The 23,976-nt window shown below is 43.6% G+C and overlaps 4 protein-coding genes and 1 long non-coding RNA gene across 5 annotated transcripts; 2 read left to right on the top strand and 3 right to left on the bottom strand.

Moving 5' to 3' along the window:
* Nucleotides 1–52: 52 nt before the first annotated feature.
* LOC132795193 (defective chorion protein, FC125 isoform) lies at nt 53–7,611 on the bottom strand. Its single transcript, XM_060805758.1, is given in 5 exon segments — nt 53–829; nt 2,463–2,554; nt 3,778–4,031; nt 4,095–6,471; nt 7,308–7,611. Coding segments are annotated over 5 exon segments (3,636 nt in total). The 5' UTR covers nt 7,518–7,611; the 3' UTR covers nt 53–126.
* Nucleotides 7,612–9,176: 1,565 nt separating this feature from the next.
* Nucleotides 9,177–13,222, top strand: LOC132796823 (uncharacterized). Its single transcript, XM_060808134.1, has 3 exons — nt 9,177–9,187; nt 9,453–10,506; nt 12,091–13,222. The coding sequence occupies exons 2-3, from the start codon at nt 9,547–9,549 to the stop codon at nt 13,114–13,116; spliced, it is 1,986 nt and encodes a 661-aa protein (XP_060664117.1). The 5' UTR covers nt 9,177–9,187; nt 9,453–9,546; the 3' UTR covers nt 13,117–13,222.
* LOC132796824 (uncharacterized) lies at nt 10,608–11,145 on the bottom strand. The gene is made up of 2 exons (XR_009633598.1): nt 11,000–11,145; nt 10,608–10,941 (listed from the first exon to the last, which is right to left on the bottom strand). It is a non-coding gene; the product is annotated as an uncharacterized LOC132796824 (long non-coding RNA).
* Nucleotides 13,223–15,228: 2,006 nt separating the features above from the next.
* Nucleotides 15,229–17,016, bottom strand: LOC132795674 (uncharacterized). Its single transcript, XM_060806531.1, has one exon. It carries the CDS (start codon nt 17,014–17,016, stop codon nt 15,229–15,231), a length of 1,788 nt encoding a protein of 595 aa, XP_060662514.1.
* A 3,542-nt stretch (nt 17,017–20,558) lies between these two features.
* Nucleotides 20,559–23,934, top strand: LOC132795832 (uncharacterized). Its single transcript, XM_060806740.1, has 2 exons — nt 20,559–22,388; nt 23,138–23,934. The coding sequence occupies exons 1-2, from the start codon at nt 20,691–20,693 to the stop codon at nt 23,555–23,557; spliced, it is 2,118 nt and encodes a 705-aa protein (XP_060662723.1). The 5' UTR covers nt 20,559–20,690; the 3' UTR covers nt 23,558–23,934.
* Nucleotides 23,935–23,976: the final 42 nt, after the last annotated feature.

Raw genomic sequence — 23,976 nt, 5'->3', positions numbered from 1 at the left:
TTACAAATTGCATTTGTATTTACAACAAATAAAGGAGCAGCTAGTTTCTCATTTTTTTTAAGTATTATACATTTCTAGTTTCTCGTTTATTTGTTGTGTACATAATATTGGATAATAGCTGTCAGTTTAGTCATCAAAAGGCTCAACATCCTTATCGTTATCGTTGTTGTGATGATCATGATCGTTGTTGTCTTCCAAATCCTCATCCTCAAAGCGGAAGAAATCCACATCGTCATCGTCGTCGTTGTCGTCGTCTCGGTGTTGTTTCTTTTTCTTCTCAACGATGCGTTCGCTAGTTGCCTCCACATCGCTGCTTGGCTCATCGAAAAGACCTCGCTCCGCAGCTCCCAACTCGTATACAGGCGTTGAATCGCTCTTAAGTTTCGGTTCGTTGCGTACCAGCAACGGCGGCTTAACAACGACACGCGTCTGATTCGTTTGATGATTGAGCATGCCCTGATACAGATGCGGAAACCGTCGCTGAAACTCCGCCTTAATGCGCAACAGACGCTCAAGCATGCCCGGCGTCAGGAGCTGATGACTTTGCACCGGCGTTGGCATAATGTGAGTGTCCCGACGGGGTCGCAAATACGGTTCATAACTGCCGCCGCCGCCGTAGAGCGCATGTTGGGGATTAAAGGCTTTCTCTGTCCAGGGATCGTGGGGTTGGGCGATGGGCAATAGACCCATGTAGGGACGCAGCAGATTGTCGCTGAAACCCTTCGGGGCTCCTAGCAAAGCGTCGTTTTCCTCGCCAGTCGAAGATGTGGATGTGGTTGTGGTTGTGGCTGATGTATGTGATGATGTTGATGTTGATGCTGATGATTGACTGCATGCAATGATTGAAATGAATGAAGAGGAGAGAAGCTACATTAGTGAAATGATAATGATGTAATGATAAAGTTAATTTTAAATGGTAAATTTTAAATGCTAATGCTAAATGTTAATGAGCTGCCGCTGCTGACTTGGGTTTGCGTCGCAAACGTCGTGTGCGCAGTTTTTTTGTGCTGCTGATGCTGTTGGGATTGCTTTTGACCTGACTGACGGCCGATCTTTCGCGCTGGAGCTGCAAACGTAGAAGTTCATGTAAGACATCGATCAGTTGATCGAGCTTCGTGCTGCGCGCACGCAACACCGCAAGCTCCGTATGCTCCCGACGCGTTACCTTTGCCTGACGCGTCGTTCGCACAACCGAACGAACCTGGGATTGGGAATCGAGGCGGGAACTGGAGCTCGTGCTGGTGCTGCGACGCCGCACAAATTTGCCACGCAAAGCATAAGGCGTGGGTGTTGTGGCAATGGCATTTGAATCGCCATCAGCTGATTGCTGTTCCAGCTGTTGATCTTTCTCCTCTTCCTCCTCCTGTTCGTCCATTAATGAGTTGAGCAACTGCGCCACATTACTGCGCTCTGTTGTTGTGGTCGTCGTGGAGGTTGAGGTGCCATTGCCTGAGGCACGTTTCGACTTGTTATCGGGATCGTAGGGTTGCAATTCCTGGTAGCTATAATCACCGGAAGCATTCGAAGTCTCCGCTTTGGGCAGCGCTAGGTTTTCCCCTTGTGTATATTGCTGTTGATGCGTCTTGGACAAATACTTGGTGTCGTAACCCTTGCTGGCCAGCAAACGCTCCCAGCTCTTCTCGCTGTAAGGCAGCACAGTTGTGGCCCCATCGATGGCATTGCTCCGTGGGGTTGTTGTAGTCGTAGTTGATGTCGAGGTTGATGTTGTTGTGCTGGGAGTTGAAGTTGTCGAAGTTGTTGTGCATCTCTCTGCATGCTGGCAATCCCTGAGTCCCTGCTCTGCCTGATTGAGCTGCTCCTTCAGACTCTGTATGAGCTGATAGAGCTTCTGGAATTCAGCACGCGCCGCAGCCAGCTCGCTGGCAACTGTCTCATTGCTACCACCACTAGGAGCATCCTGTTGCGTTGGCAACTCTTGTGGCTTTGGTCCTGTCTCCGATTCGTACTTTGGCGTCTCCGTTTCCGTCTCCGTTGGGGTTTCCGCTGTTGCTCCGCTGCCGTAATCCTCCTCGGCGCCCGCTTCAACGCCGGCGGCCAACTGATCGCCACTGATCTCCAACGGCTCTTGGCTGGCTCGCTCCAATGCCTCGCGTATGGAGGCCGCATTGTAACGCATCAGCGCCTCCGCTGGATCCTCATCCGGACTCAGTGTAATCTCCTTCAAGCCTAGCTTGTACTCCTTACGCAGCACATTCAACGAACCCTCATCGATTGTCTCCAAGGTGCCGTAGCCTGCATTCGTAGCGGGTTCCGCTTCAGTATGCGGCTCAGCGCTACGTCTGACACGATGCATCGAAGGAGCTTTAACCTGCCGCTGTTGCTCCTGCTGCATATGATTCCTTTGGCCGCAACGACAGCTGCTGCCGCAGGCGCAATGAGCGCTGCCGCAGCCACAGCCGCCGCTAGTGCGATCCAAAGCTGTAGCTGAAAATTGTGCTAACCTTTTCTGTATGCGATGATTGTTGTTGTCGTCGTCGGTCGTCAAAGTTGCTGTGGTCGTGTTGCTGTTGTCATCGGTGGGAGGTTTTATTGCCTGAAATGCGTCGCCTGTTAATGACATGAGGAACAGCACACGAGAAGCACACGAAGAAGAATATGAGACTTATGAATGACATGAGACTAGGCTACTAACTGTGTGTGCGTGTAGTGTGGTGTGCAGTGCGTGTAATGTGGTGTGGTGAAACGTGTAGTGTGATGTGGTGTAGTGAAGTGTGTGGTGAAAAGTGTAGAAAAGGTTGCAATAAAAAAATAGTTAAGAAAGTGTTGTAGGGGGGGACAATTTAAAGTTGTAGTCGAAGGTGAAGTGCGGAGTGAGGGAAAGTTTATTACAAAATTGTGGTAAATATAATGAGTGCTTTACTGGAGGTTGTGGTAGATTTGGTTAGGTAAAAGGATGAGTGGACTATGAAAGATTTTAGTGAATGATTTATTGAAGAGTTTAGTGAAAAGAGTACGGTTTACTTTGGAATTTAAGTGCTGTTTTAGTAATGGCTTTATTAGAGAGAATAGAGAATTTATGAGAGGGTGTAGAATGGTGGAGAATGCAAAGTGGAGAGAGAGAATTTAGTGGAGTAGAAACTTTAGCGAAATGGAGAACTTTGTGATATGGAGAGTTCAGAGGACTAGAATGTTTAGCTATAGTGGAAAGCTAAGTGGAGTATAAAGGATAATACAGAAAAGGGTTTGGTGGAGTAGGCAGTGGAAACCGTGCTGAAGGTGATGTGCAGAATTCATTGATAGATATCGCGGACAGTTTTAAATATATTAGGAGGGTTTAATGCGAATTAGAGGACAATTTAAGAGAGTAGGGTGTACAATGGTGGAGAGTGCAGAGTGGAAAGTTTAGCGAAGTGGAGAGTTGAGTGAAGTCGAGAGTTTAGTAAAGTGGAGTTTTGCAGAGGATACAGTGGAGGATTTAGTAGAGTAGGAAATGGAGATGTAGAAAGTGATGTGGAGAGTTCATTGAGTGGAGAGTTTAGTGAAGTGACGACTTTAGTAGAAAAGTATTTAGTGGAGTGGAGAGTTTAGTGTAGAGTATTGAGAAGAGTACATTTAGGGCAGTGGAGAATTTAAAAGAGATTACAGTCGAGTGTTGTGGAGAGTTGAACAAAAAGTGTGTTAGCAGTAGTGTTGAGAAAGGTGTAGTGGAGAGTTTATTGATAGATATTGTGGAAGGTTTCAAGTGTAATTATACGGTGTTCGTGCACGGTTCTGTGCTGTGTATATCTACTGGTGACTATTTGCTTCAACACTTACCGCCGCCAAGACCTGATGTTCGCGCAGCATGCTGTCGATGGCATCATTGCCGACTGCCGCCCGGTAGCCACCGTAGGCATTCGATCCGTAACCGCCGCCGCCATAGCTGGTGCCATAGCTGCTTGGCGCCGGTGGGGCATAATGATAGGCAACTGGACGTGGTGGTGGCGCCTGCTGATAGTAATTGATGATCGTTGGTGCGACCTTTGACTTGGCCTTCTTGTGATGATTGCCGCCCAAACCCAAAACGTCGACTGTGTTGCGGAGGAATGGCACTGGGTTAGTTAGTCGGCTACGAAATACACCGTAGAGATTACCTTTGTGACGCTCCTTGCCATCGGTATCCGGCATTTGTGGCGTCGCCTCACCCACCATCAAGCCATCGCCGTCCGTCTCCATTCGCATTGGTTGTTGCTCCGCTTGTTGCTGCTGCTCCTGTTGCTTCACCTTTGTCGCATCTTCCGTCCACTGACGTGGCTGCTGCTGCTGCTGTTGATCTTCGGATTGTTCCCATTGACGCAACTGTTGTTGTTCTGCTTGTTGCTGTTGTTGTTGCTTCAACTTTGTGGCGTCTTCTGACCACTGACGCATTTGCTCAGCTTGTTGCTGTTGCTTCAACTTTGTGGCGTCTTCTGACCATTGACGCATTTGCTCAGCTTGTTGCTGTTGTTGCTGCTTCAACTTTGTGGCGTCTTCTGTCCATTGACGCAGTTGCTGTTGCTGCTCTGCTTGTTGCTGCTGTTGTTGTTGCTGTCTTATGGACTCCTCTGACCACTGACGCTGCTGCTCTGCCTGCTGCCTCATGGCCTTCATCTTCTCATCTGCCCATTGACGCTCCGCTGGCTGTTCCCATTGACGCAGTTGTTGCTGTTGCTCCATGACTGTTTGCTGTTGCTGCTGCATTGGTTGCTGCTGCATTGTTTGCTGCTTCATTGCCTCTTCTGTCCACTGGCGTTGCTGTTGTGCCTGTTGCTGCAGCTGCTGCTGTTGCTGCTTCAGCTTCATTGTCTCCTCCGTCCACTGACGTTGCTGCTGCATTGCCCGCATCTTGGCATCCGCCCATTGACGTTCCGCCAACTGTTGCTGTTGCTGCTGATCGATCGCTGCCTGGCGTTGCATCGTCTCCATTTGCCTGGCCATGGCTTCCTGTTGTGCCTGTTGCTGCTGTCGCTTTGCCTGCTCCTCCATCCACTGACGCTGCATCAGAAACTGTTGCTGCTGCTGCTGCTGTTCCATTGGCTGGGACATCATCTGACGCATCATCATCTCCTGTTGCTGCTGCTGTTGTTGCGTCTTCTCTGCCTTTTGCTCTTCTGCTTCCCACTGTCGCTGCTGTTGTTGCATTTGTGGCGTCGTCTCAGCTGTGGCTGCTGCTCGTTGCTTCTCGTTGGCCAGCCTGTAAGCATAGGCCATCACATTGACGATGTCCTCCTTGGAGAGCGTTTGCTGTGGCGTTGTCGTCGACGCCGTCGCCTGACGCTTGAACGCAGCGCTTCCCTGCACCTTGCGTTGCGCTTCCTTGTTCAACAGACGTCGCACATAATCATCGCGCAGCGCACGCTCAATGTCCGACCGTGTGATCTTATGCACAGGCGTCCGACTCAAAGGATAACGCAGCTTGTAAGCCGGCTGCTGCTGCTGCTGACGTCCTCCTTCCTGTGCATTGGCGCGCATCTCGCGAGCTAGAGCCTCAATCTGCTGCAGCAGCTTCAATTCGGCAATCACCTGACGCTCAAACATTTGCAGTTTCGACTCAATCTCGCGCTGTTCCGTAGGACTGTTCGTAGTCTTCGTGTTGCTGCTCGTTGGTGGCATGCGGAACCACAGCAATGGCACACGCTGTTTATCCTGCTCCATTTGCAGCGCTGACTTCAGTTTGAGCTGTGCCAACTGCGCCTCCCTTTGCTCTGGATCTCTGTAGTTGATGATGCTGCCGCTTTCAGGCGTTTCGGGTTTCACACGCACCTCCGAGATGTCCGAAGCTTGAGCGGTCGCATCGGCAGCGGCAGCGGGCGCTGCTCCTGGCCAGAATTGTCGGAGACCAGCCATGAAGGCGTCAGGTGTGGGCGCTTGGGGCATGGCAGCCAAGGCGCTGCCCAGCATGTTGTTGGTGCCGTCGAAGAAACCGGCAAATGGCGGTGGTGGTGCTTGGGCCACGGCGGGCGGCGCCTGAGCCACATCATCGGTGGCAGCCTTCGCTGCAGCTGGCGGCGGTGGAGGGGGGGGGGGTTACGGCAGCTGGAGCTGGCGGCGGTGCACACCCAAGAGACCATCGAGTGATGGCAATTGTAGACCCGCAAGTGGTTGACCAAGATTAAAGTCCTGTATGTTGGGCAGTGGCGGCATTTGTCCCACCAGACCATCGGGCAGCCAACTCTGGCCGAGATTCGGCTGTGGCATTTGACTGAGCAGCTGCTGCAACATCACGGGTGCATTCAATGGATTCGGTGGCACAATCGGCGCATTCTGGCGGGTGACACGCGACTTCTGGGCATTCGCATCGTCGGCCAGCACGAGGACCACCTTGGAGGCCGACTGCTGCAGATTGTCGGGCATGGCGCCCAGTATGGACTGGGCGGGGAAGAGGCTGCCCCAACGCAGCAGGCTGCTGAGCGCGGGGAACATCAAGTAGAAGGCATCAACCGGAGGAATGCCGCTGCGCACCGGCAACACTGGAGGCATCTGGCCGAGGATCTGCGGAGCGAGCGGAAAGTTTCAATTAGAAATAAGCAAAAATGCACTTAATTCGAAATGTGTTAAGTAGTAAATAGATTTGATACATATTGATTTCACTTTTTATAATAGTGATTAAAAAAAATTGTTAAATAAATAAAACTAATATTGTTGTTTTCATCTGAACCTACTTCACAAACCGAATTCAATTCAATTCAGCAGTGTGTTCCTTTCACTCAAATCATATTAAATAAAATTTAATATTAATAAAAAAATATCGTTAAATAAATCAAAATAAAAATTTGGTTAAATGCTTCAGAAGTTTTGCAAAATTCAATTGATTTATCTTGACAAGATCTTTTTATCTGACACTACTTCCCAAACGGAATTCAATAGTGCCTTCGTTCACTCAAATAATATTAAAATTCACTATTAATTAAAAAATATAGTTAAATAAATCAAACTAATATTGATTAAATGCTTCCAAACTTTCACAAAACTCAATAGATTTATCTTTACTAAACCTTTTTATTTGAAACTATTTCAAAAACGTAATTAAATTAAATTCAATTCAACGCTGTCACTCAAATCATATTAAAATTCACTATTAATTGAAAATATCAATAAATCTAAACAAATATTGCTAAAATGCTTCAAATACTGAGCAAAACTCAATCGATTTAAGTTTACTACTTCAAAAACCTTCACGTTACGTTTGAAAAGGAAAGAAATCGATCAACCGACAGTCGATAACACAATCGATTTCACTTTCAGCTGTAATAAGGATCATTCGAACAATAGTAAGCACTTGCTTTGGTTCGTAACAAAACTGTTTTCACCACGCAACGTAAACTCACCTCGTCCCGTGTGGGAAAACGTGGCTTAGTTCCAGCCGCATCCGTTGCTGTTCCATTTGTTGTGTCCGTGGGCGTGTCTGCGGCATCCGTCAAGCTATCGACAGTGGCAGCTGCTGCATCGCCGCTGACAACTGTCGCCTGCTGTTGTTGCGCTGCATCCTGTGCGCTGCCCAGCGCTGCAATCAACAGCACCAAAACTAGCAATCTCATGCTTAATCCTATTTGCGATAATTTCAAGTTGTTACACAGCGGGTTCGTGGGTTTAACTCGACGTGCTTAAGCTCGATCGACGACTGACGCCAAAATGTCGCGGCAGCTCAGCCATATAGAATTCCAAAGCGTCGGTTGTTGCTGTCGTTGTTGTTGTTTCTGTTGATGGCGGTGGCAGCGACAGCGGCAGCGAAAGAAAGCAAACGAAAGCAATGCAGATGATGACAAAAGAATTCTGCAAAATGCAAATTGTTAACGTCGCGGAATCGTGCCCAGAAAAGCTGCGCTGCATTTTGCACGCACCGCTCGCCAAAACTCACCTCACCTCGCCCCACTTCACCACCACCAGCACACCACACAGAAGTTCGGCTCAGCTCCCCCTCGCTACACCCCCCGCCCATCACTCGTCGCCGCTAACCCAATTTGCACTTCGTTTCCGTATGTGTGCCACCTAATAAAAAAAACAATGCCAAAAAAAAATATATACTTTGTAGTATATTAATAAATAAATAGTAAACACACATATATACACATGTACATACTTATACACTCACCGCACTGAAACCGTTGCTGCAAAAAAACCTTGGCTGAACAATTTGCTGATGCGCCAAAATTTCAACGGTGCTTCGCATCAGCGGAAATGTTGCACTGAAAACAAATCCACAGTTGAGAGCTGTGCTTTAAGCCAACTCGTTATCTGTTAATCGTCTTTGATGTTTTGTCTATGCTTTTGGCTGCAATACGGAAGCTGTACTCTAATTTTTCAATTTCAACTGAATTTTCCGGTGCTATCGCCATTTCACTTTTTATGCTCACACAAAACAGTGTCACCACACCGCGCACACATTTGTAATGATATTTCTAATTGCCACACTGTCACACTTTGTCATTATCAGTATATTGAACTTTTATTGGTATTCTCATTTTATTAGCAAATAATATTTAAAAAAAATATAATGCCGCTGCATATTTCTGTTATTCGATTGATAACTACAATTTGGGGATTACAAATGTAAACAATTAAATGAAAGAATAAGTAAGCCAATTGTAAACACCGGTTGCTTTACTCAATTTGGTCGTTAAATTTGCACAGCGTAGTTTGCCGCCTTGCCGCTAATAAAAGTGTGTCATAGAGTCAATGCTGAGCTAAGCTCAAAAGTGGACTTCAAGAGCGTTGTTTAACAAAAATACAAAAAGATCTTACAACAAAATACAGCGACTACAAAAAAAGTGGGCCTGCGGTGGGTGGCTTAAAAAACGTAAAGTGCAAAGATCAGCGCAAGTGCAACATAAAAAGAACAAGGTAAAGACAAAAAACATGGTCAGCGATCTCTTAGCTGTGCATTGCGACACAAACTGGTGATGATGCATCAGTTGCAATTTGCAGTTTCTTGCGCCAATTAAAATTACTCATTTCAAGAAAAACCAAAACAACAATACTAAATATACTTTTTTGCAGTCACACAGGCGGTCAGTAACAATACAAATTGTAACCGTTTTAGGGGGTTACACTGACTCACCTAGTTTTTGCTGGCTGGTCATACTCGCAATCTACAATCGCAATTCAAAAGCAAAGCAAGATTTTTTAATTAATAAATTTGAAGGTATTAATACAATACTTATGGCTTATGATAGCGTCGACTAGCAACAAATTTACTTAAATCTGACAGGTAAGTTAGTAAGCATGCAATATAAATATATTTTATTTACATTAAGATTGCCAATAGATAATTCGCGTTCATTTGCCATTCACACTGATGGTAAGTTTCAATTGCATACTTAGGGGGGCCACACTGCCACACACACGCTTTGTGCTCAATTTGCGTTTCTGATATTTGGCCACACAGAAGATCGCCATTTTAAAGCTAACGTGCAAATTGGCAATAAGAAAATAAGTAAGCGCATTTAACCATTGATTATGACTTTTGTTTAAAGGTGGCGTGCAGCCAACTTGTTAACTGATGGCACATCCATTTAAATGCAATTTGTGGCACGATAAGCGAGCACCGCCCCACAGGATATCAGTTAAATGGAAATGGAAATCAAAGTCGTTGCGCAGTTTTCGCTGGACGACGCTTCAACAATGTTGACAATGCCATTGTCGGCCATCGACGGTACATTTAACGTAACACTGATGTACGCCGTGGTGTGGACTATTAACAGTCACTATGCCATCGATTCAAGCAAACCGCTGACTATACTCAACTTTGCCACATGGGAGACGAGTCGTGGCCATCACAACGATCTCATTGATGCAGTGCTTCGACTTGCCTCCAGCGCCAACCGCATCAAGTTTCTTCTAGAAGGCGAACGAGTCGATGCCCAGCAACAAGTGGATGCAGTGCAGCCCCCACTAGCGCCAGCAAATGCTCTCAACATGCAGACGACAGCCATCTGGTTGCTGGACAGTGTTTGGGCCTATTATCGCCTGGAGCGTCGCCTGCTGCAAACGGACGGCGCCTTCAAGCGCAATGGCTTCTATTGCATTGTGTATACGGGCGAGGAGGAGGATCGTCTCGACACCATACGCTTGATCTTTAAACGTCTCTTTGCCATCTATGTGATCAATGTGAATGTCTTTATCATGGATCGATCGACAGCATCGACAACGGCCCAAGTGCATGTCTACAATTATTATCCATATCGCGAGCTGCGCTGTCAATCCTCGCTGCCCATTCACTATGCCAGCTTTATGGGTGGCCTCGGCGTTCCTCCGCGATTTCTTCTGCCGAATCGCACGCTCTTTTTCGACGACAAGCTGGACAACATGCATGGCTGCCCGCTGCGCATTGTCACCTTCCAGCATCGTCCATTTGTCATCATCGAGCCGCCGACAGCTGGTGGCCAGCGACGACTGCTTGGCATCGAAGGTGAACTCATTGCGCTGCTCGCCGAGCGCATGAACTTTGCCATCGAGTTGCTCGAGCAACCGGCCAAGGATCGTGGCTCCGTCTATCCCAATGGCAGCGTCTCGGGCGCCATGGGCATGGTGAGTTTGCCAGTTAATCATTTATCTAGATTCTTAATTTGATAAGTAAAAAGGTCAAGCAATAGATCATATCTTTATTATATTTGAGTAAAGATAAAAGCTTTAACGATAATAGATCAGATATATTTACAACAAAGTATTAAGTTGAAAAATCATAGCAAATAAGTTCATCAACGTGCCATTATTATATTCAAGTGTATAGAAAAGTGTTCTTAAAATGTTCATAATCATAAGAGAATATGCAGCTGGGTATTAAGTGTTGAAAGTATCGAGAGATTAGTGTTCAACGGTAACTGCGATCTCCGTAAGAATGTGCAGAAAGCAAAATAATTCCGAGTCCATAATGAAAGCCTTGGACCTACGATGACCTCAACGAAGAGTTTCAATCCGTGGTACCATCGTCAGACATCCAAGGGAATAATAAGCCAGAGTTTGCTGAAAGTATGCAAAGAAATTTAAATCACAATTCTATTTATTTTCCCAATTTACGTACTGCATTTCGTCAGAATTAGTTTAACAAAAAATTAAAAAACACAAAAAATTTGGAAAATTTGTGTGTTGACTCGAGCGAGTCTGAAAATGAACTAACGAAAAATGTGTGTCGAGCTGCTTTTTATTTGGCTCTCGAATCAATTCAAAGGCTACTTTGATTTCATTTATTTTGTACTCTCAAATTATTCGCCTACTTTGATGAGAGTTTATTTTATGGTGAGTCCAATCAAAAGCTTCTCTACATTCAGCCTAAAAGATGCTACAGAAATCTTCCAATCTATTTTTGTAGTATGTTAAAAATGTTCATACTTTTCAATTGGTTAAAATATGACATCAGAGCAGAAGAAATCAGAACAGCGCGGTATTAAACTTAAAAATTATACCGAATGATAATTATTAATGCAATATACTGAAATAAAAGAAAATCAATACAATTCAGTATTATCGTTAAAGCTATACCAAATAAATATATACTAAAAAGTGCAGTACAGAATTATTGTTAAAATATACCGAAGTTTTAAGTATACTATTTTGGTATATTTCAAAACCAATATTGACTATTTTGTTTCTATACCATATATGATATTTGGTATATTTTTCTGCATTTTTTGTATATTATAAGAATAAAGCCGCTCTAGTTTGCTTTTATACAATATAAGGCGTTTGGTATAGTTTAGTATTTCTTCGGTATATGAGTCTTGGCATATTTCAGTATTTTTGCAGTATATCATTTTGATATATTTTACGATTAATACCGCACCATTTTTCTTCTATTCCAAATGTGGTCCATGGTATATTACAGTATTTTTTCGGTATATCAATTTGATTTATTTTACTATTAATACCGCACTATGAGTATATTAATTTGGTATATTATAGGAATAATACCTCATTGTTTTGTTTGTATACTTAATATGGTCTTTGGTATATTTCAGCATTTCTTTGGTATATTAAGTCGGTATATTATGAGAATAATATCACGATTTTTTGGTTCTACATATTACAAATATGACCTTTGGTATAGTTATAGTATTTTTTGGTATATTATAAGTACATTCGACTGTATCTTTCTTACTTCTCTATACTTCACAGATTGTGGAGGGCAGCGTCAACCTGACGTTCGGAGCCTTCATGTACAGCAAGGAGCGCGCCCAGTACATGCTTCCCTCGATCACCTACACCAGTTTTCCCATCGTGCTGTGCGTGCCTGGGGGTCATCAGCTGTCGCCGTTGCAACGCCTCAGCAAGCCTCTGGGTCACCTCACCTGGCTGTGTCTGTGGCTCAGCATTGCGTTGGGATGCGGTCTGATTGTGTTGCTGCAACTGATGCCACAACGCTGGCGACGCTTTGTGCTCGGTTCGGGGAATACGACGCCACTGCTGGCACTGTGGTGCACTCTACTGGGTGGAACACATCCGCAACCGCCGCGTCGCAACTTCGCACGCTATCTTTTGGTTCTGTGGCTGCTTCAGACGTTGGTTTTGCGCGCTGCCTATACGGGAGAGCTTTATATACTGCTGCAGGACGGGAGGATGCGGACGCCGTTGCGGACGCTCGCTGAGGTGCTGGACAAGAACTATGTGTTCCACATGCTGCCGGCACTGGAGAATATCTTTCGCGATCTGTTGCCGGTGATGCGCATTCGCATCGAACCGCAGCTGGACGCAACGTTGCGTGAGCTGCGCGACAACGAGGAGGCACGCATTGTGGCGCCACTGCTGAAGCCGACGGCGGCACGCTTCGACATGGACTCGGGACCGATGCGGCCCCGGCTCAGTGTTCTGCCCAATCCCCTGTTGACCGCTCCCTTGACGCTCTACATGCGACCGCATTCGTATCTGAAGCAGCGCATCAACGGTCTGCTCATGAACATGATGTCCGCTGGATTGGTGCATCGCTTTCGTCGCATGTATCTCGATCGGATCGAGCATTTGGCCGTCGTACGCAATCGTGATCCCAGCCAGCTCTCGCTCTGGTTGCTTGGCGCCATCTTTAGCCTCTACATCAGCCTACAACTCTGCGCCTGCTTCGTCTTTCTGCTCGAGCGACGCAGCGCAGCTCCGCATCGACGGCGTTTGCGTCGTTTCATGGATGCGTTGAACCACTTCGTTGCTTAGAGCTTCGTCCAAATATGGGCAATTCTCAAAGAAAGGTAAACCACGACCGAAAAAAAAAATCTTCACATTCATCGTATTTTTTTGTATAATGTCATAAAGAAATATCCAAATTTTCATAATACAATGGATCCGTAGCATATCTCGGTTGTTTTATAAAAAATTTGCCTGCAAACTGAAAAATGTAATTTTTTCACTTTTAGCTCCTTTTGTATGCATTTTTATGTTTTATTATTTCACAAAGAAAACATATGATATGTTTGCTCTTTTTCTACCAAATCTCTTAATAGCAATCCAATAATAAGATAAAAAATGCAAAGTGAGCGAAAATATGTTCAATCAACTGTTTATTTTATTTTGCTTCTTATCTATGTTCAAATCGTACGTTCGCGACCAAAAACATCATTTTATTGTAATTGCTCCGCAATAAGTGCAAGCAGGTGAATGAAACTTCTCGTGTTAAGTGATTTTGGTATATATATTAAAAATATAAAAATCGTTGGGGTTACTCAAACCAATCTTTTTTTATTGATTGTCAAAGTAGCGTACGTTCGCGACCTTACCTATAAGCATATGTCGATTTTTACTAGCGTCGCATGGATTTAAAAAAAAAATTTTTTTTTTTGTTTTTGTTTTTGAAAACTATGTCGTTTGCAGTTACTTATTACTTGTTAGTTATTACTTATTATTTATTACATATTTTTCTTGCTATTAATAAATTTCAGTACAAATTTCATATTTAATAAAAATTTATTTTTTTGCTTTTAAATGTTATTAGACACATTAAATTGAGTTTGTTTTGTTTGTTTGTTTTGTTTTATGAAATATGAAGTTATTAATAAAAAAAAGTTGTGGTAAAAATAAAAATTTTATTAATAAAACAACATGGAAAAATCGTACGTTCGCGACCGTACGTTCGCGACCGGAACTTAATTAAATTAAAAATAAATAAATGGAGATATTTTCTTGGGAGTAGACTTAATAGAAAGCTACATGATTCTACTTTAAAAGTAAAGTTATTTCTTTAAAATATTCCGTCTCAATTCGCAGAGTTTTGCATTTTACTGTATTAAGCCAAAGTCGACTTCCATTTTGCGTACGTTCGCGACCGCATGTTTTTTGACAATATTTTGAAAATTAAAAATCGATAAGCCCCATAATTTACACTAACCAAAGAGCTAAACAAATGCTATCGAAGAGTAAAAAAAAAGTTTCAGGAAACGTTTGTTTTCGATTTTATTTTTCTAATTTATCTCGTACGAACGTACGTTCGCGACTTTGAGAAATGCCCATATCCCTTTGTACGATTGATTTTCAAATTTTGACTTCTCAAAAAAAGACAAAAGAAAAATAGACTCGATAACATATTGCTTTCAGGCTAAGTTTTGTGAAGATTCCATCTTTTAATTTCCCCTTTTTTTGAGATGCGAGATTAGAGCTCCTCGGTTTAAAAAATAGAATAGATTAGGATATACATTGATTTTAATTCAAATGTGGAAAACTCACCCAGAATTGTGGAGCCAATGCTGCAGCCATTACATAACTTATTTATGCACTTCTATAAACTTTGAGGAATAAAAACCAAAAAAACTACTAGGATGCTAAAAAAATAAATTTCAATAAGTAAGCATATTTAATTATCATTCAAATTACACCAATTTAATGACTTTACCTCAACTACAGATAAAGTGAAAGCGATGAAAGCATGTGGTCAGACGGACAGCAGGATTTGGAGGCGCTCGAAGCAGAAGCTGATTCGGCGATGAATACTGAAATATAATAAAATCAGAACAGTGCGTTATTATTGTTGAAATATAACGAAATAATAAACTAAAAAATACTGCAATACACTAAAATAAAAAAAATACAGTACAATACTGTATTATTGTTAAAAATAAAACAAATATACCGAAGAAGTACTACAATATACTGAAATAATACTGCACTTTTGACGCTTTGAGGAATAAATACCAAAAAACTACTTGGATACTAAAAATTAATGTCAATAAGTAAGCATATCAAATAATTATTCAAATTACACAAATTTAAAGTGTTTACCTCAACTACAGATAAAGTGAAAGCGATGAAAGCATGTGGACAGACGGACAGCAGGATTTAGAGACGCTCAAAGAAGCAGCTGAGCCATCGAAAGCGAGAATGCAGAGAGAGTAGCTCCAGCGCAAAGACGCCAAGTGCGAAAGTATTGGCAAAGAGCAGGCAATAGCAGGCGGCGTAAAGGAAACGCATCGACTCCCCGAAAGCATCCTTCTGATGATGATCTCGCGATACTGAGGGCGTAACAAACTGCGAGACTTGTTGACAGATGCCAAAGCTGCGCAGATCGAACAGCAGCTGACTGATGATGGAGGCCATGTAAGAGCCAAGCGGCAGATGCATGCACAGAATGTTGTTCATCACCTTCGGATGGAGCACAACGAAGCGATGCCGCTGCTCGCGATGCCCGGCCAAATAGTAGTCCAAGAAATCGCGACTACTCAGCACGCCCCAATTGCCATCCAGCGGCTCCTGCTTCAGCAGCAACTCAAACATATCCACAGCCATGCCGGGCCGAATGTGGGTGCGTCGATTCAAGTTCGGCAGCCAGGCGGCCATGCGATGTGTGGCATGATCCACAATGAAGCTGTAGTCCGCTTGGAGTGCTTGCTCCACGGTTTGGGGCAACGGACGCACCGGTGCATTGTGGACAAACTCAAAGATGGAACTCTCGTAGCTCACACGCAGCACATACAACAGCATGACGATGCCTAGCTGGATGGGTGAAGGCAAACGCAGACACCAGTTGGGGCAAAACAAACGCTGGAGCAGATGCAACGCAGCGATGGAGAGCAACAGCAACCAAGTGGAGCAGGCAAAGGGAAACAACATAATCTCATAGTTGCTGTAAGCTCGACCAGTGCGCAACACAATCACATACTCCACCTGATTGTAAGAAACGGTGTGCGACAGGAATTTAGCTCGCGCTGGCAGGCAGGCGGCACAGCCGCAGGTGAGATTGGCGCGACGCTGGCGGAGCATGCGAAAGGCGCCGGTGAAGCTGCCATTCATGTGACTCTCGCCGCCAATTAGCTGCGGCGGCTCGTTGGCTACCAGACGCAAACGAAAATTCAAGCGTTGCGCCATCAATCGCAACAGCTTCGCATCCCAACCCTGCAGCTGTTGTTCCAACTCCGTGCCACGCTCCAAATGCAGCTCGATGTACGGCGGCACATGCCACACAATCACATCCAATGGACAACCGTACAGATTGCCGACCTTTTGCGGATAAAGCTCCTCGAGGCGTGCTCCGCGTAGTGGCTGCAAAATGGGTTCGACGGACTCGCAGCCAGCTTCGCTGTATGGCCAGAAGGTGAAGCTTTCCACGCTGCCCGCATCGAGTTGCCAACGTAACAGCAGCACATCAATGTTGAGACGCTGATGGAGCATATAACTAAACAGATGTGACATCTCTTCCTTTGAGGATTCATCATCGGATCGCGACAGAAGAACCACCAAAAACTTGTGTTTGAACGTTGATGTGGCGCCTGAATTCCCCGCTGCCGAGTGAATGAATTGTTCCGTACTCTGCACAAAGAACAGCATCAGCTGCACATGCAAATTGAGTTGCGGCTTCAGGTGTCTGTCCAGCAGCATCGGCACCTGGCTGTGACGTCGCAGCACATGATCGACCACGCGATCCACCAGACGGGCTTGCTCCTTCGGCAGTTGCTCCCGATAGCCGGTGCTCACATAGACGCTTTGATTGTGCGCCGCACAGCTGCGTGTCAGTATCAAATGCAGCACATGCTCCAGCTGCGCAATGCCGCCAAAGGCGACGGTGTCACTTGGCTGCTGAGCTGTTAGCAGAAGGAGCAATAGATGCAGCTGACTTCTTGGCAGTTGCATTGCGCTTGAGGCACTGAATGGCGGCTCGCTCTCATTGCAAACTTTTACATTACCAATCAGTTGGTGTTGGCGCAAACGTGCCAAGGGAATTGGATCACCCTGTAATCAGTCGCTGCATTTTATTGTACATTAAAAAACTGAGATAAAAAAGTTAGCATTAGCAGTTAGCAGTTTTTAAATATACCACAAAAATACTAAAAATATACCAGATAATATATTAAGTATATTGATATAATACTGCATTCAAAATATACCATAGTGTAAAATATAGCCTATTAATATACAAATATACCGAAAAAAATACTGAATATATACCTAAAGACTTTTTTGTATATTACTACTATATACTGCATTCAAAATATACTATAGGGTACAAAATATACCGAATTGTCAGGCAAATATACCGTAAAAATATGCCAAAGGCTATACTGTGTATATCAATGGTAGTTTATAGTACCAAATTCAAAATACAAAATATACCAGACTGCCAGACAAAATTAATACTAGCTGCCCAATGTTTTAAGTATAACGTATCAAGCAACTCTCGCAACCCAAAGTCATTGAAATACCCTGTAAGCAATCTCTGCATTGCACATAACCTCAATTAAACACAGAACTATTCTGTAAATATATTTAATTGAATTAAGTCAAATTATCGTCCAGGCATTAGGATTTGTTAGTTTGCGCATTTAAGCAGTTTTTACTGTATTATAACAACAACAACGCACACACGCTCGCATACACCTAAACCAAGCCAGGGCAATTGGGAACACCCTGTTATCAAGTTGCATATTGGCAACATAAGCTCTAAATTGAAAAGCCACTAAAATCATACATCGCAATTTCTCGCACCATGTCACCCAGGGAATTTGAAAGTAACTTAATTTAAACGCTATAATGCATTAACAAATCTGTGTTCATTACTTAAACTAATTGCTGCATAGGGTACACAAACGTACATATATATGTGTATCAGTGCGCGTGTCTGTGTGAGCGAGGGCAGCCATGTCTCAGGTTGGTGTTGTTGGCGCTTGTGCGTGACAGGTTTCGGTGTCAGTGTGTTGAGCATGAGACGCATAACCATAAATTAACACCATCAACAGCAAAAGCACTCACACACACACACATGCATACATATAGACACACGTCACTGCCGTGTGGTGCCACCCTCCAGCCTTCTCTCCTGCTCACTCCACTTGTCGCTTTGGCTACAAACCAAAATGTTGTCTGCCTGTGTTATGTGGTGTTGTAGTATGCAAAAGGATTCTACATTTTCATTGTTTGTTTTTTTGGTAATTGAAGAGCGCATTTAATTATTAGCTGCAGCTGTTGTGTGAAATCGTTGCACAACTTTTTTGGTTTTATTATGCATGTGATCGCCATTTTGTTGCCATCCAAGGTTGCCATGTAATCGTCAACAGCAAAACGTTGCCACACTGATCGAGTGCTTTTTGGAATTTGAATCAATGGAAATGAGTAGTGAGCTTAGTCTAACATCGACAACAGAACGAATTCATCACAAATTTGAGAGCTCTCCAAACGAATTTGATTTACTTTGAAGACAACAACTAATCCCAAATACCAAACCATGGTCGACCCAAGGACGAGCGTTATCAATGTGCTGATATTGAAACGTGATGTGTGGAGCTCACGTGATTTACTCATTTGGCTGAACGCTCAGCTTGAATGTGAAGTGGCACAAATTAAGGATCTCCGCACTGGCGCCATCTATTGTCAACTGCTGCATCGCTTATATCCATCGAATATACGGTTGGATTGCGTTAAGCTCTACACACGCAAACAAAATGAGTTTGTGCTCAATTTCACTTTGCTGTCGAAATCGTTCAAAGAGCTGCGTATCAATTATGAAGTGCCGCAGAAGCAATTGATCAACGGCATTGGACATCACTTTTTTTTGAATTGGTATCACAAGTTTTACGAGGCGAACGTTAACGAGAACATCAAGTATAATCCCCGCAAAGAGCGCAAGTTTAGCAAAATTGGTCTCAAGCCATGCCGGCTAAATAAAACCTCAACTGCTGGCACATTAAAAATTGCTTACAATTTCGAAAAGTTTCTTAGTTGCGCCAAAATCAACATTGAAGCTAAAGCACACGAGGCAGCTGAATTTCCCAAAAGGGAATTTCTATTTGTGAAACATTGTACGCTCTTTACCAACACTGGTTTGGAAGATATTGAAGCCATTGAATGCAAGAAATGTGCACTCCATTGTAAGGATAATCTCCAGAATCCAACTTTGGACCAAGGGCGCGATAACACTAAATTTGACTCTTCCGATACTAAGAAAAATGAGACAGGATCTAAAGATGATAAGACAACTTCGATCAAATTTGATGAATGTCCCAAGATGGGTTATGTACTGGATAATAAACAAGCATTAGACCATGAAAGCATCCAGGTGAAAACAGATAATGCTATATTAAAGGATGAATTCGCTATGGGCACACAAGATGCCAAAGGAGACAATAATTCGGAACAGAGTGGTAATGAGAACAACACGGAGGATGAATCGCAAGGAACAAATGATGATAATAGAAATGAAGATGAAATGAAAAAAGCTAACAAACCTTTGAAAGGCGTTGAAATTATGTTTATGCTTACTAAGGAAAATAATCATTATCATAAAATCCTAAGTCGAGTGTTCGATATCATTGCTAACAAAGATGCAGATAGTAAAGATCTTATTTCGGATCTCCGGGAATACTTTAAAAGTCTGGATAAAAGTTAGAATCTTTTGTAAGCGAATATGTAGACGTATATAGATATATATATATATATATATATATATATATATCATAATATTTTGTCTTATGATTGCTAAAATTGAGCATTTTTGTTATGGACACGGGACTGTTTTAGAATCTTTCTAAATTATTTTTGCCGAAATTGTACCGTAAAAAATTACATATTTATTTAAATTCAGTTTTGGTTGTTTTTAAAATTTAAAATTTATCTTATTTATCTATTTTGTAAATAAATTGGAAAACTGCAATATGCAATTAAGTATATTTTTTCAAATTTGATATTTTGGCGCCTTAGAGACGGCGTAATTACGCACGTTAATCGATTATTCTTTACGATGACGACGTGCGCAGTGAAGCAGCTGCTTTTGAATTTAATGCTATCGATATTTAGATTTTTGCATGCATTGGAGGATTAGATGTTGCACATGTCGATGATATCTCCATTTTTTTTTTTATTTAATTATGTAGTCTCACTTATTTTGTTTTTATTGTTAAATATATTGGGCTTCATTGGGCCTGGTGCATGAATTAGATTTTGTAATTTATCGCTTTTGATTTATCGATTATGCATGCAGCATATCATAGCATGTTTTTGATAAATGAACTGAATAACTAGAACATTGTGTTTTTATTTATTTTACTTATTTTTTGACGGATTAATTTATTTAGAATAATGCGTTTTTTCTTATGCGTTTTTATTTTAGCAATTTACCATCAACTATTTATCGATTATCACCGCATGCAACTCAACGTTGCTGCTACGTTTTCCAACACTTGCCCACGACGACACAACGATACATATAAACACAAGGGTACACAATTGCTAAATGTTGCATTTATTATTTTGAAATTAAGTGAAGACAAGCAGCACACACAACAGCCGTTAGCAGGATAAACAAGTTGCACACCATGGATCTTGACTGGCAAAACGGTCTGACAGAGATCAAGGACCGCGGTCAGTATCTGCTGCACTCAGAAAAATGGGCCGATTGCCGCTTTCTCGTTGGAACACCGCCAAATCAACGCATCATCTCCGGCCACAAGTTGCTCCTGGCGATGGCATCGCCAGTGTTTGAGCGCATGTTCTATGGCAATCTGCCGGATAAAACCGATCCCATCATCATACCCGATGTGCAGCCGGAGGCATTTGAGGCAATGCTCGATTACATTTACACAGATCGCATTACAATCGGCTCCTTTGACAAGGCCTGTGAATTGTGCTACGTGGCAAAGAAATACATGCTGCCACACGTCGTCACCCGATGCACGCACTTTCTCTGGGCCGATCTCAGTCCAAAGAATGCGTGTCGTGCCTATGAATTTGCCAAACTCTTCGATGAGCCGCGTCTGATGCAAAGCAGCATGGATTTGATTGCGGCAAACACACGTGAAGTGCTGTCGGATCCCAGTTTCCTGGACATCGAGGTCTCCACCCTGATGGCCATACTGGATCAGCATCGTCTCAACATTGACTCCGAGTTGGATCTATTCAATTGCCTGCTCAAATTTGCCAGCGAACGCGGCATACTCAACGAACACGGCACCGAGGAGACGCTGCCCAAATCCTCGGCCAGCGCCGAACACAATGAAATGCTGGCCAACGAGCAGGCCAACGATATTGTTGTCGAAGAGATCAAAATGGAACCCGATGTGGCTGCCATGGTGCGGCACATGCATCACGATGTCGACGATGTGGTCGATATTGCGGCTCAATCGGGAGGACCATCGATATCGCCAGTCGGTTCTCCTTCGGCAGCAGCGAATGCTGTCGTCGCCTCATCGAGTTCGTCCAGCTCAATCGGCGCAGCTTTGGCGCCACTACACAACAACAGCAACAACAACAACGATAGCGATGTGGTGATCATCGATAGCGATGCCTCCGGCCATGCGCAGGATGAGCTGAATGCGGCCGAGGCGGCGGCGAATATGATCAACATGATGGACGCACAACGCACCATCATGGATGGCGCCATGCTGCGCCAGGCGGTGAAGAAGATTCGCTTCCTGACGATGACGCCCCAACAGTTTGCCGAGGGTCCGGCGCGCTCCAAGCTGCTGCAACAGCACGAAGCGCTCGCTATCCTCATCAAGATCTCCAGTCCGACATTGAATGACTGCAACATGCCCGAAGGATTCTGCGTTTCGCGCAGCACACGGAACTTCTTTGAGTCGGCGCATCGTCAGCGTGAATTGAATTCATCGTATCGTTTGAATGCCGCCTCCGTGTCATCTTTCTCGGCTGCCACACGTCTCACATATCCTGCCACCCAGCCGGCGGCATTCTCCAGACAACAACAACAGCAGCAACAACAACAACAGCAGCCGCAACGCATCAGTGTGCCTTTGAATCTGGGCGCTGCCATGGATCAGCTGCCCATACAAAATCCACCTGGAACTGGCGTTGGCGGCGGCTTCTTCATCGAGGATGGCGCCGACGGCGGAGCTGTCTTTGGCGATGGCTTTGAGGCGGCTGGAGCAGCGCCCAATGAGGCATCCGGTTCGAGCAACTCTTTCCACGACATGGTCCGCTCCTACTGCAAGCGTTCCATCGTCCGGGAGTTCGATTATCGCAACACCAGCGTAACCGATGCGGGCGTCACCTTCCAGGTAAGCGCCAAAGACTTGCTTTCAATTTATAGAGTATACAATATTCGGTGAAAACTTCACTTAAGCGAACTTTTAGCATTAACGGTGGGTTAGCATAATCTTAGAGTACTTGATAACAGCGCTGTTGACCTTAACAACTATAATTTAACATTATAACTTAAACAAATTTGCAGGAAACAATTATTATTAACATGACCAATAGTTAAAACTAGACTTTTTAGCTATTGAATTAAGAAAATGAAATTCACAGCTGGTAACTAACTGAAAATGTAATATTAACATTGAACTAACAGAATCGCGAAATACTTAATAACAGCACTGTTAAACTTAGCATCTTGTTTGTTGTTTCCATAACTATCTAGTTTCATTTATCAGCTATATAGAATAACACTAAATAGTTATAGTTGTATATACAAAAAAGATTCTTCCTTAAATTTTTAACTAAGTTCTCATTGAACTCCATTCAAGTAACCATATTCTATAACATTCTGTTGTGCGTATGTAATTTGCTGTTGGAGTAACTGTTAAACTTCTGTTATGTTATTTTTTGCATGAGTTTCTGTAAAGCTTCTGTTAATTTTGATATTTTTAGCTGCGCTGCAGCAAAATGGTTTGTGTCTTGGATAAGTGAAGCGTGGCTAAAAAGCTTGCTTGTTTGATGCTTTGCGATATTGTGTGAAGTGATAGAGGATAAGTTTTTTTTGGTAGCAACACATCAACTAATCTGAGCATTGTAATTTCCATTCCAGGTTGATACCAACATCTGGATCTTGGGCGTTCAGGTGCCCACCCAAGTGCTCTGCGGCGAGTTGATGAACTCGGCTGGATTTGCCGAGCTGTACACCGAGGTGCTGTACGCTCACATCCAGGATATGCACGGCTCAAGGATTGCGTACACGCATTGCACAGCCCGTGTGCGCTATGATTCGCATTTGGATATCACATTCGATCGTCCCGTTTACATTTATCGCAATCAGATCTACAAAATTTACGTGGTCTTCAACAAGATGGGCTGGTATCCCATGTATGCCTGTTGTCCGGATACCATTAAGCAGCGCGTCAAATTCAAGTTCAACGTGGGCAATCCCAGCGAGAGTGTGCGCGATGGTCTCATTTATGCCATCATCTTTTCCACGCCGCAGGATCAAGTGCGTCAGCTGATTGACTAAAAAAAGAAGCAAATCGGCAAATCGATATTTCGATTTTTATCGAAGTTCCATGTGATAGTTTGTGCGGCAATGCGACCGTTACTTTTTTTTCTTTTTGGTATTAAAATACTGACAAAGCAGCAGACCCTTTTTTTGCTGTTAATATGACCGAACACAAATTGAAATCCGTTATTCGTATCGCCATTGAATTTGTCATCAGTTTGAAGCCGCGATATTCGAGTGGCGCCAAAAATTGTTTTAGACGGCCTCTTTAATTTTCATTTTTGATGTAGCATAAGAAAAGAGAGTAATTCTCTTGCATCTCTCGCTTAAGCAACAACTAAAGTCTTCTGCGTGTGTTCTTCAATTATAACTAATAAATAAATACTTTCCTTAAATTGTGCGAAAATATTTTATTTCTACTGCAACAAAATAATAAA

The sequence above is a fragment of the Drosophila nasuta genome, chromosome X, assembly GCF_023558535.2.
Source record: "Drosophila nasuta strain 15112-1781.00 chromosome X, ASM2355853v1, whole genome shotgun sequence".
Classification (NCBI taxonomy): domain Eukaryota; kingdom Metazoa; phylum Arthropoda; class Insecta; order Diptera; family Drosophilidae; genus Drosophila; species Drosophila nasuta.
The sequence above is the reverse complement of the archived record's forward strand: the minus strand, read 5'-3'. Positions and strand labels throughout refer to the sequence as shown.

Excerpts from the sequence above, each read along its gene's own strand:
- LOC132795832 (XM_060806740.1), top strand. The coding sequence starts at position 20,691 with ATGGATCTTGACTGGCAAAACGGTCTGACAGAGATCAAGGACCGCGGT. Across the intron at positions 22,389-23,137 it reads ATGCGGGCGTCACCTTCCAG|GTTGATACCAACATCTGGAT; the intron begins GTAAGCGCCAAA and ends TTTCCATTCCAG.
- LOC132796823 (XM_060808134.1), top strand. The coding sequence starts at position 9,547 with ATGGAAATGGAAATCAAAGTCGTTGCGCAGTTTTCGCTGGACGACGCT. Across the intron at positions 10,507-12,090 it reads TCTCGGGCGCCATGGGCATG|ATTGTGGAGGGCAGCGTCAA; the intron begins GTGAGTTTGCCA and ends TATACTTCACAG.
- LOC132795674 (XM_060806531.1), bottom strand. The coding sequence starts at position 17,016 with ATGCAACTGCCAAGAAGTCAGCTGCATCTATTGCTCCTTCTGCTAACA.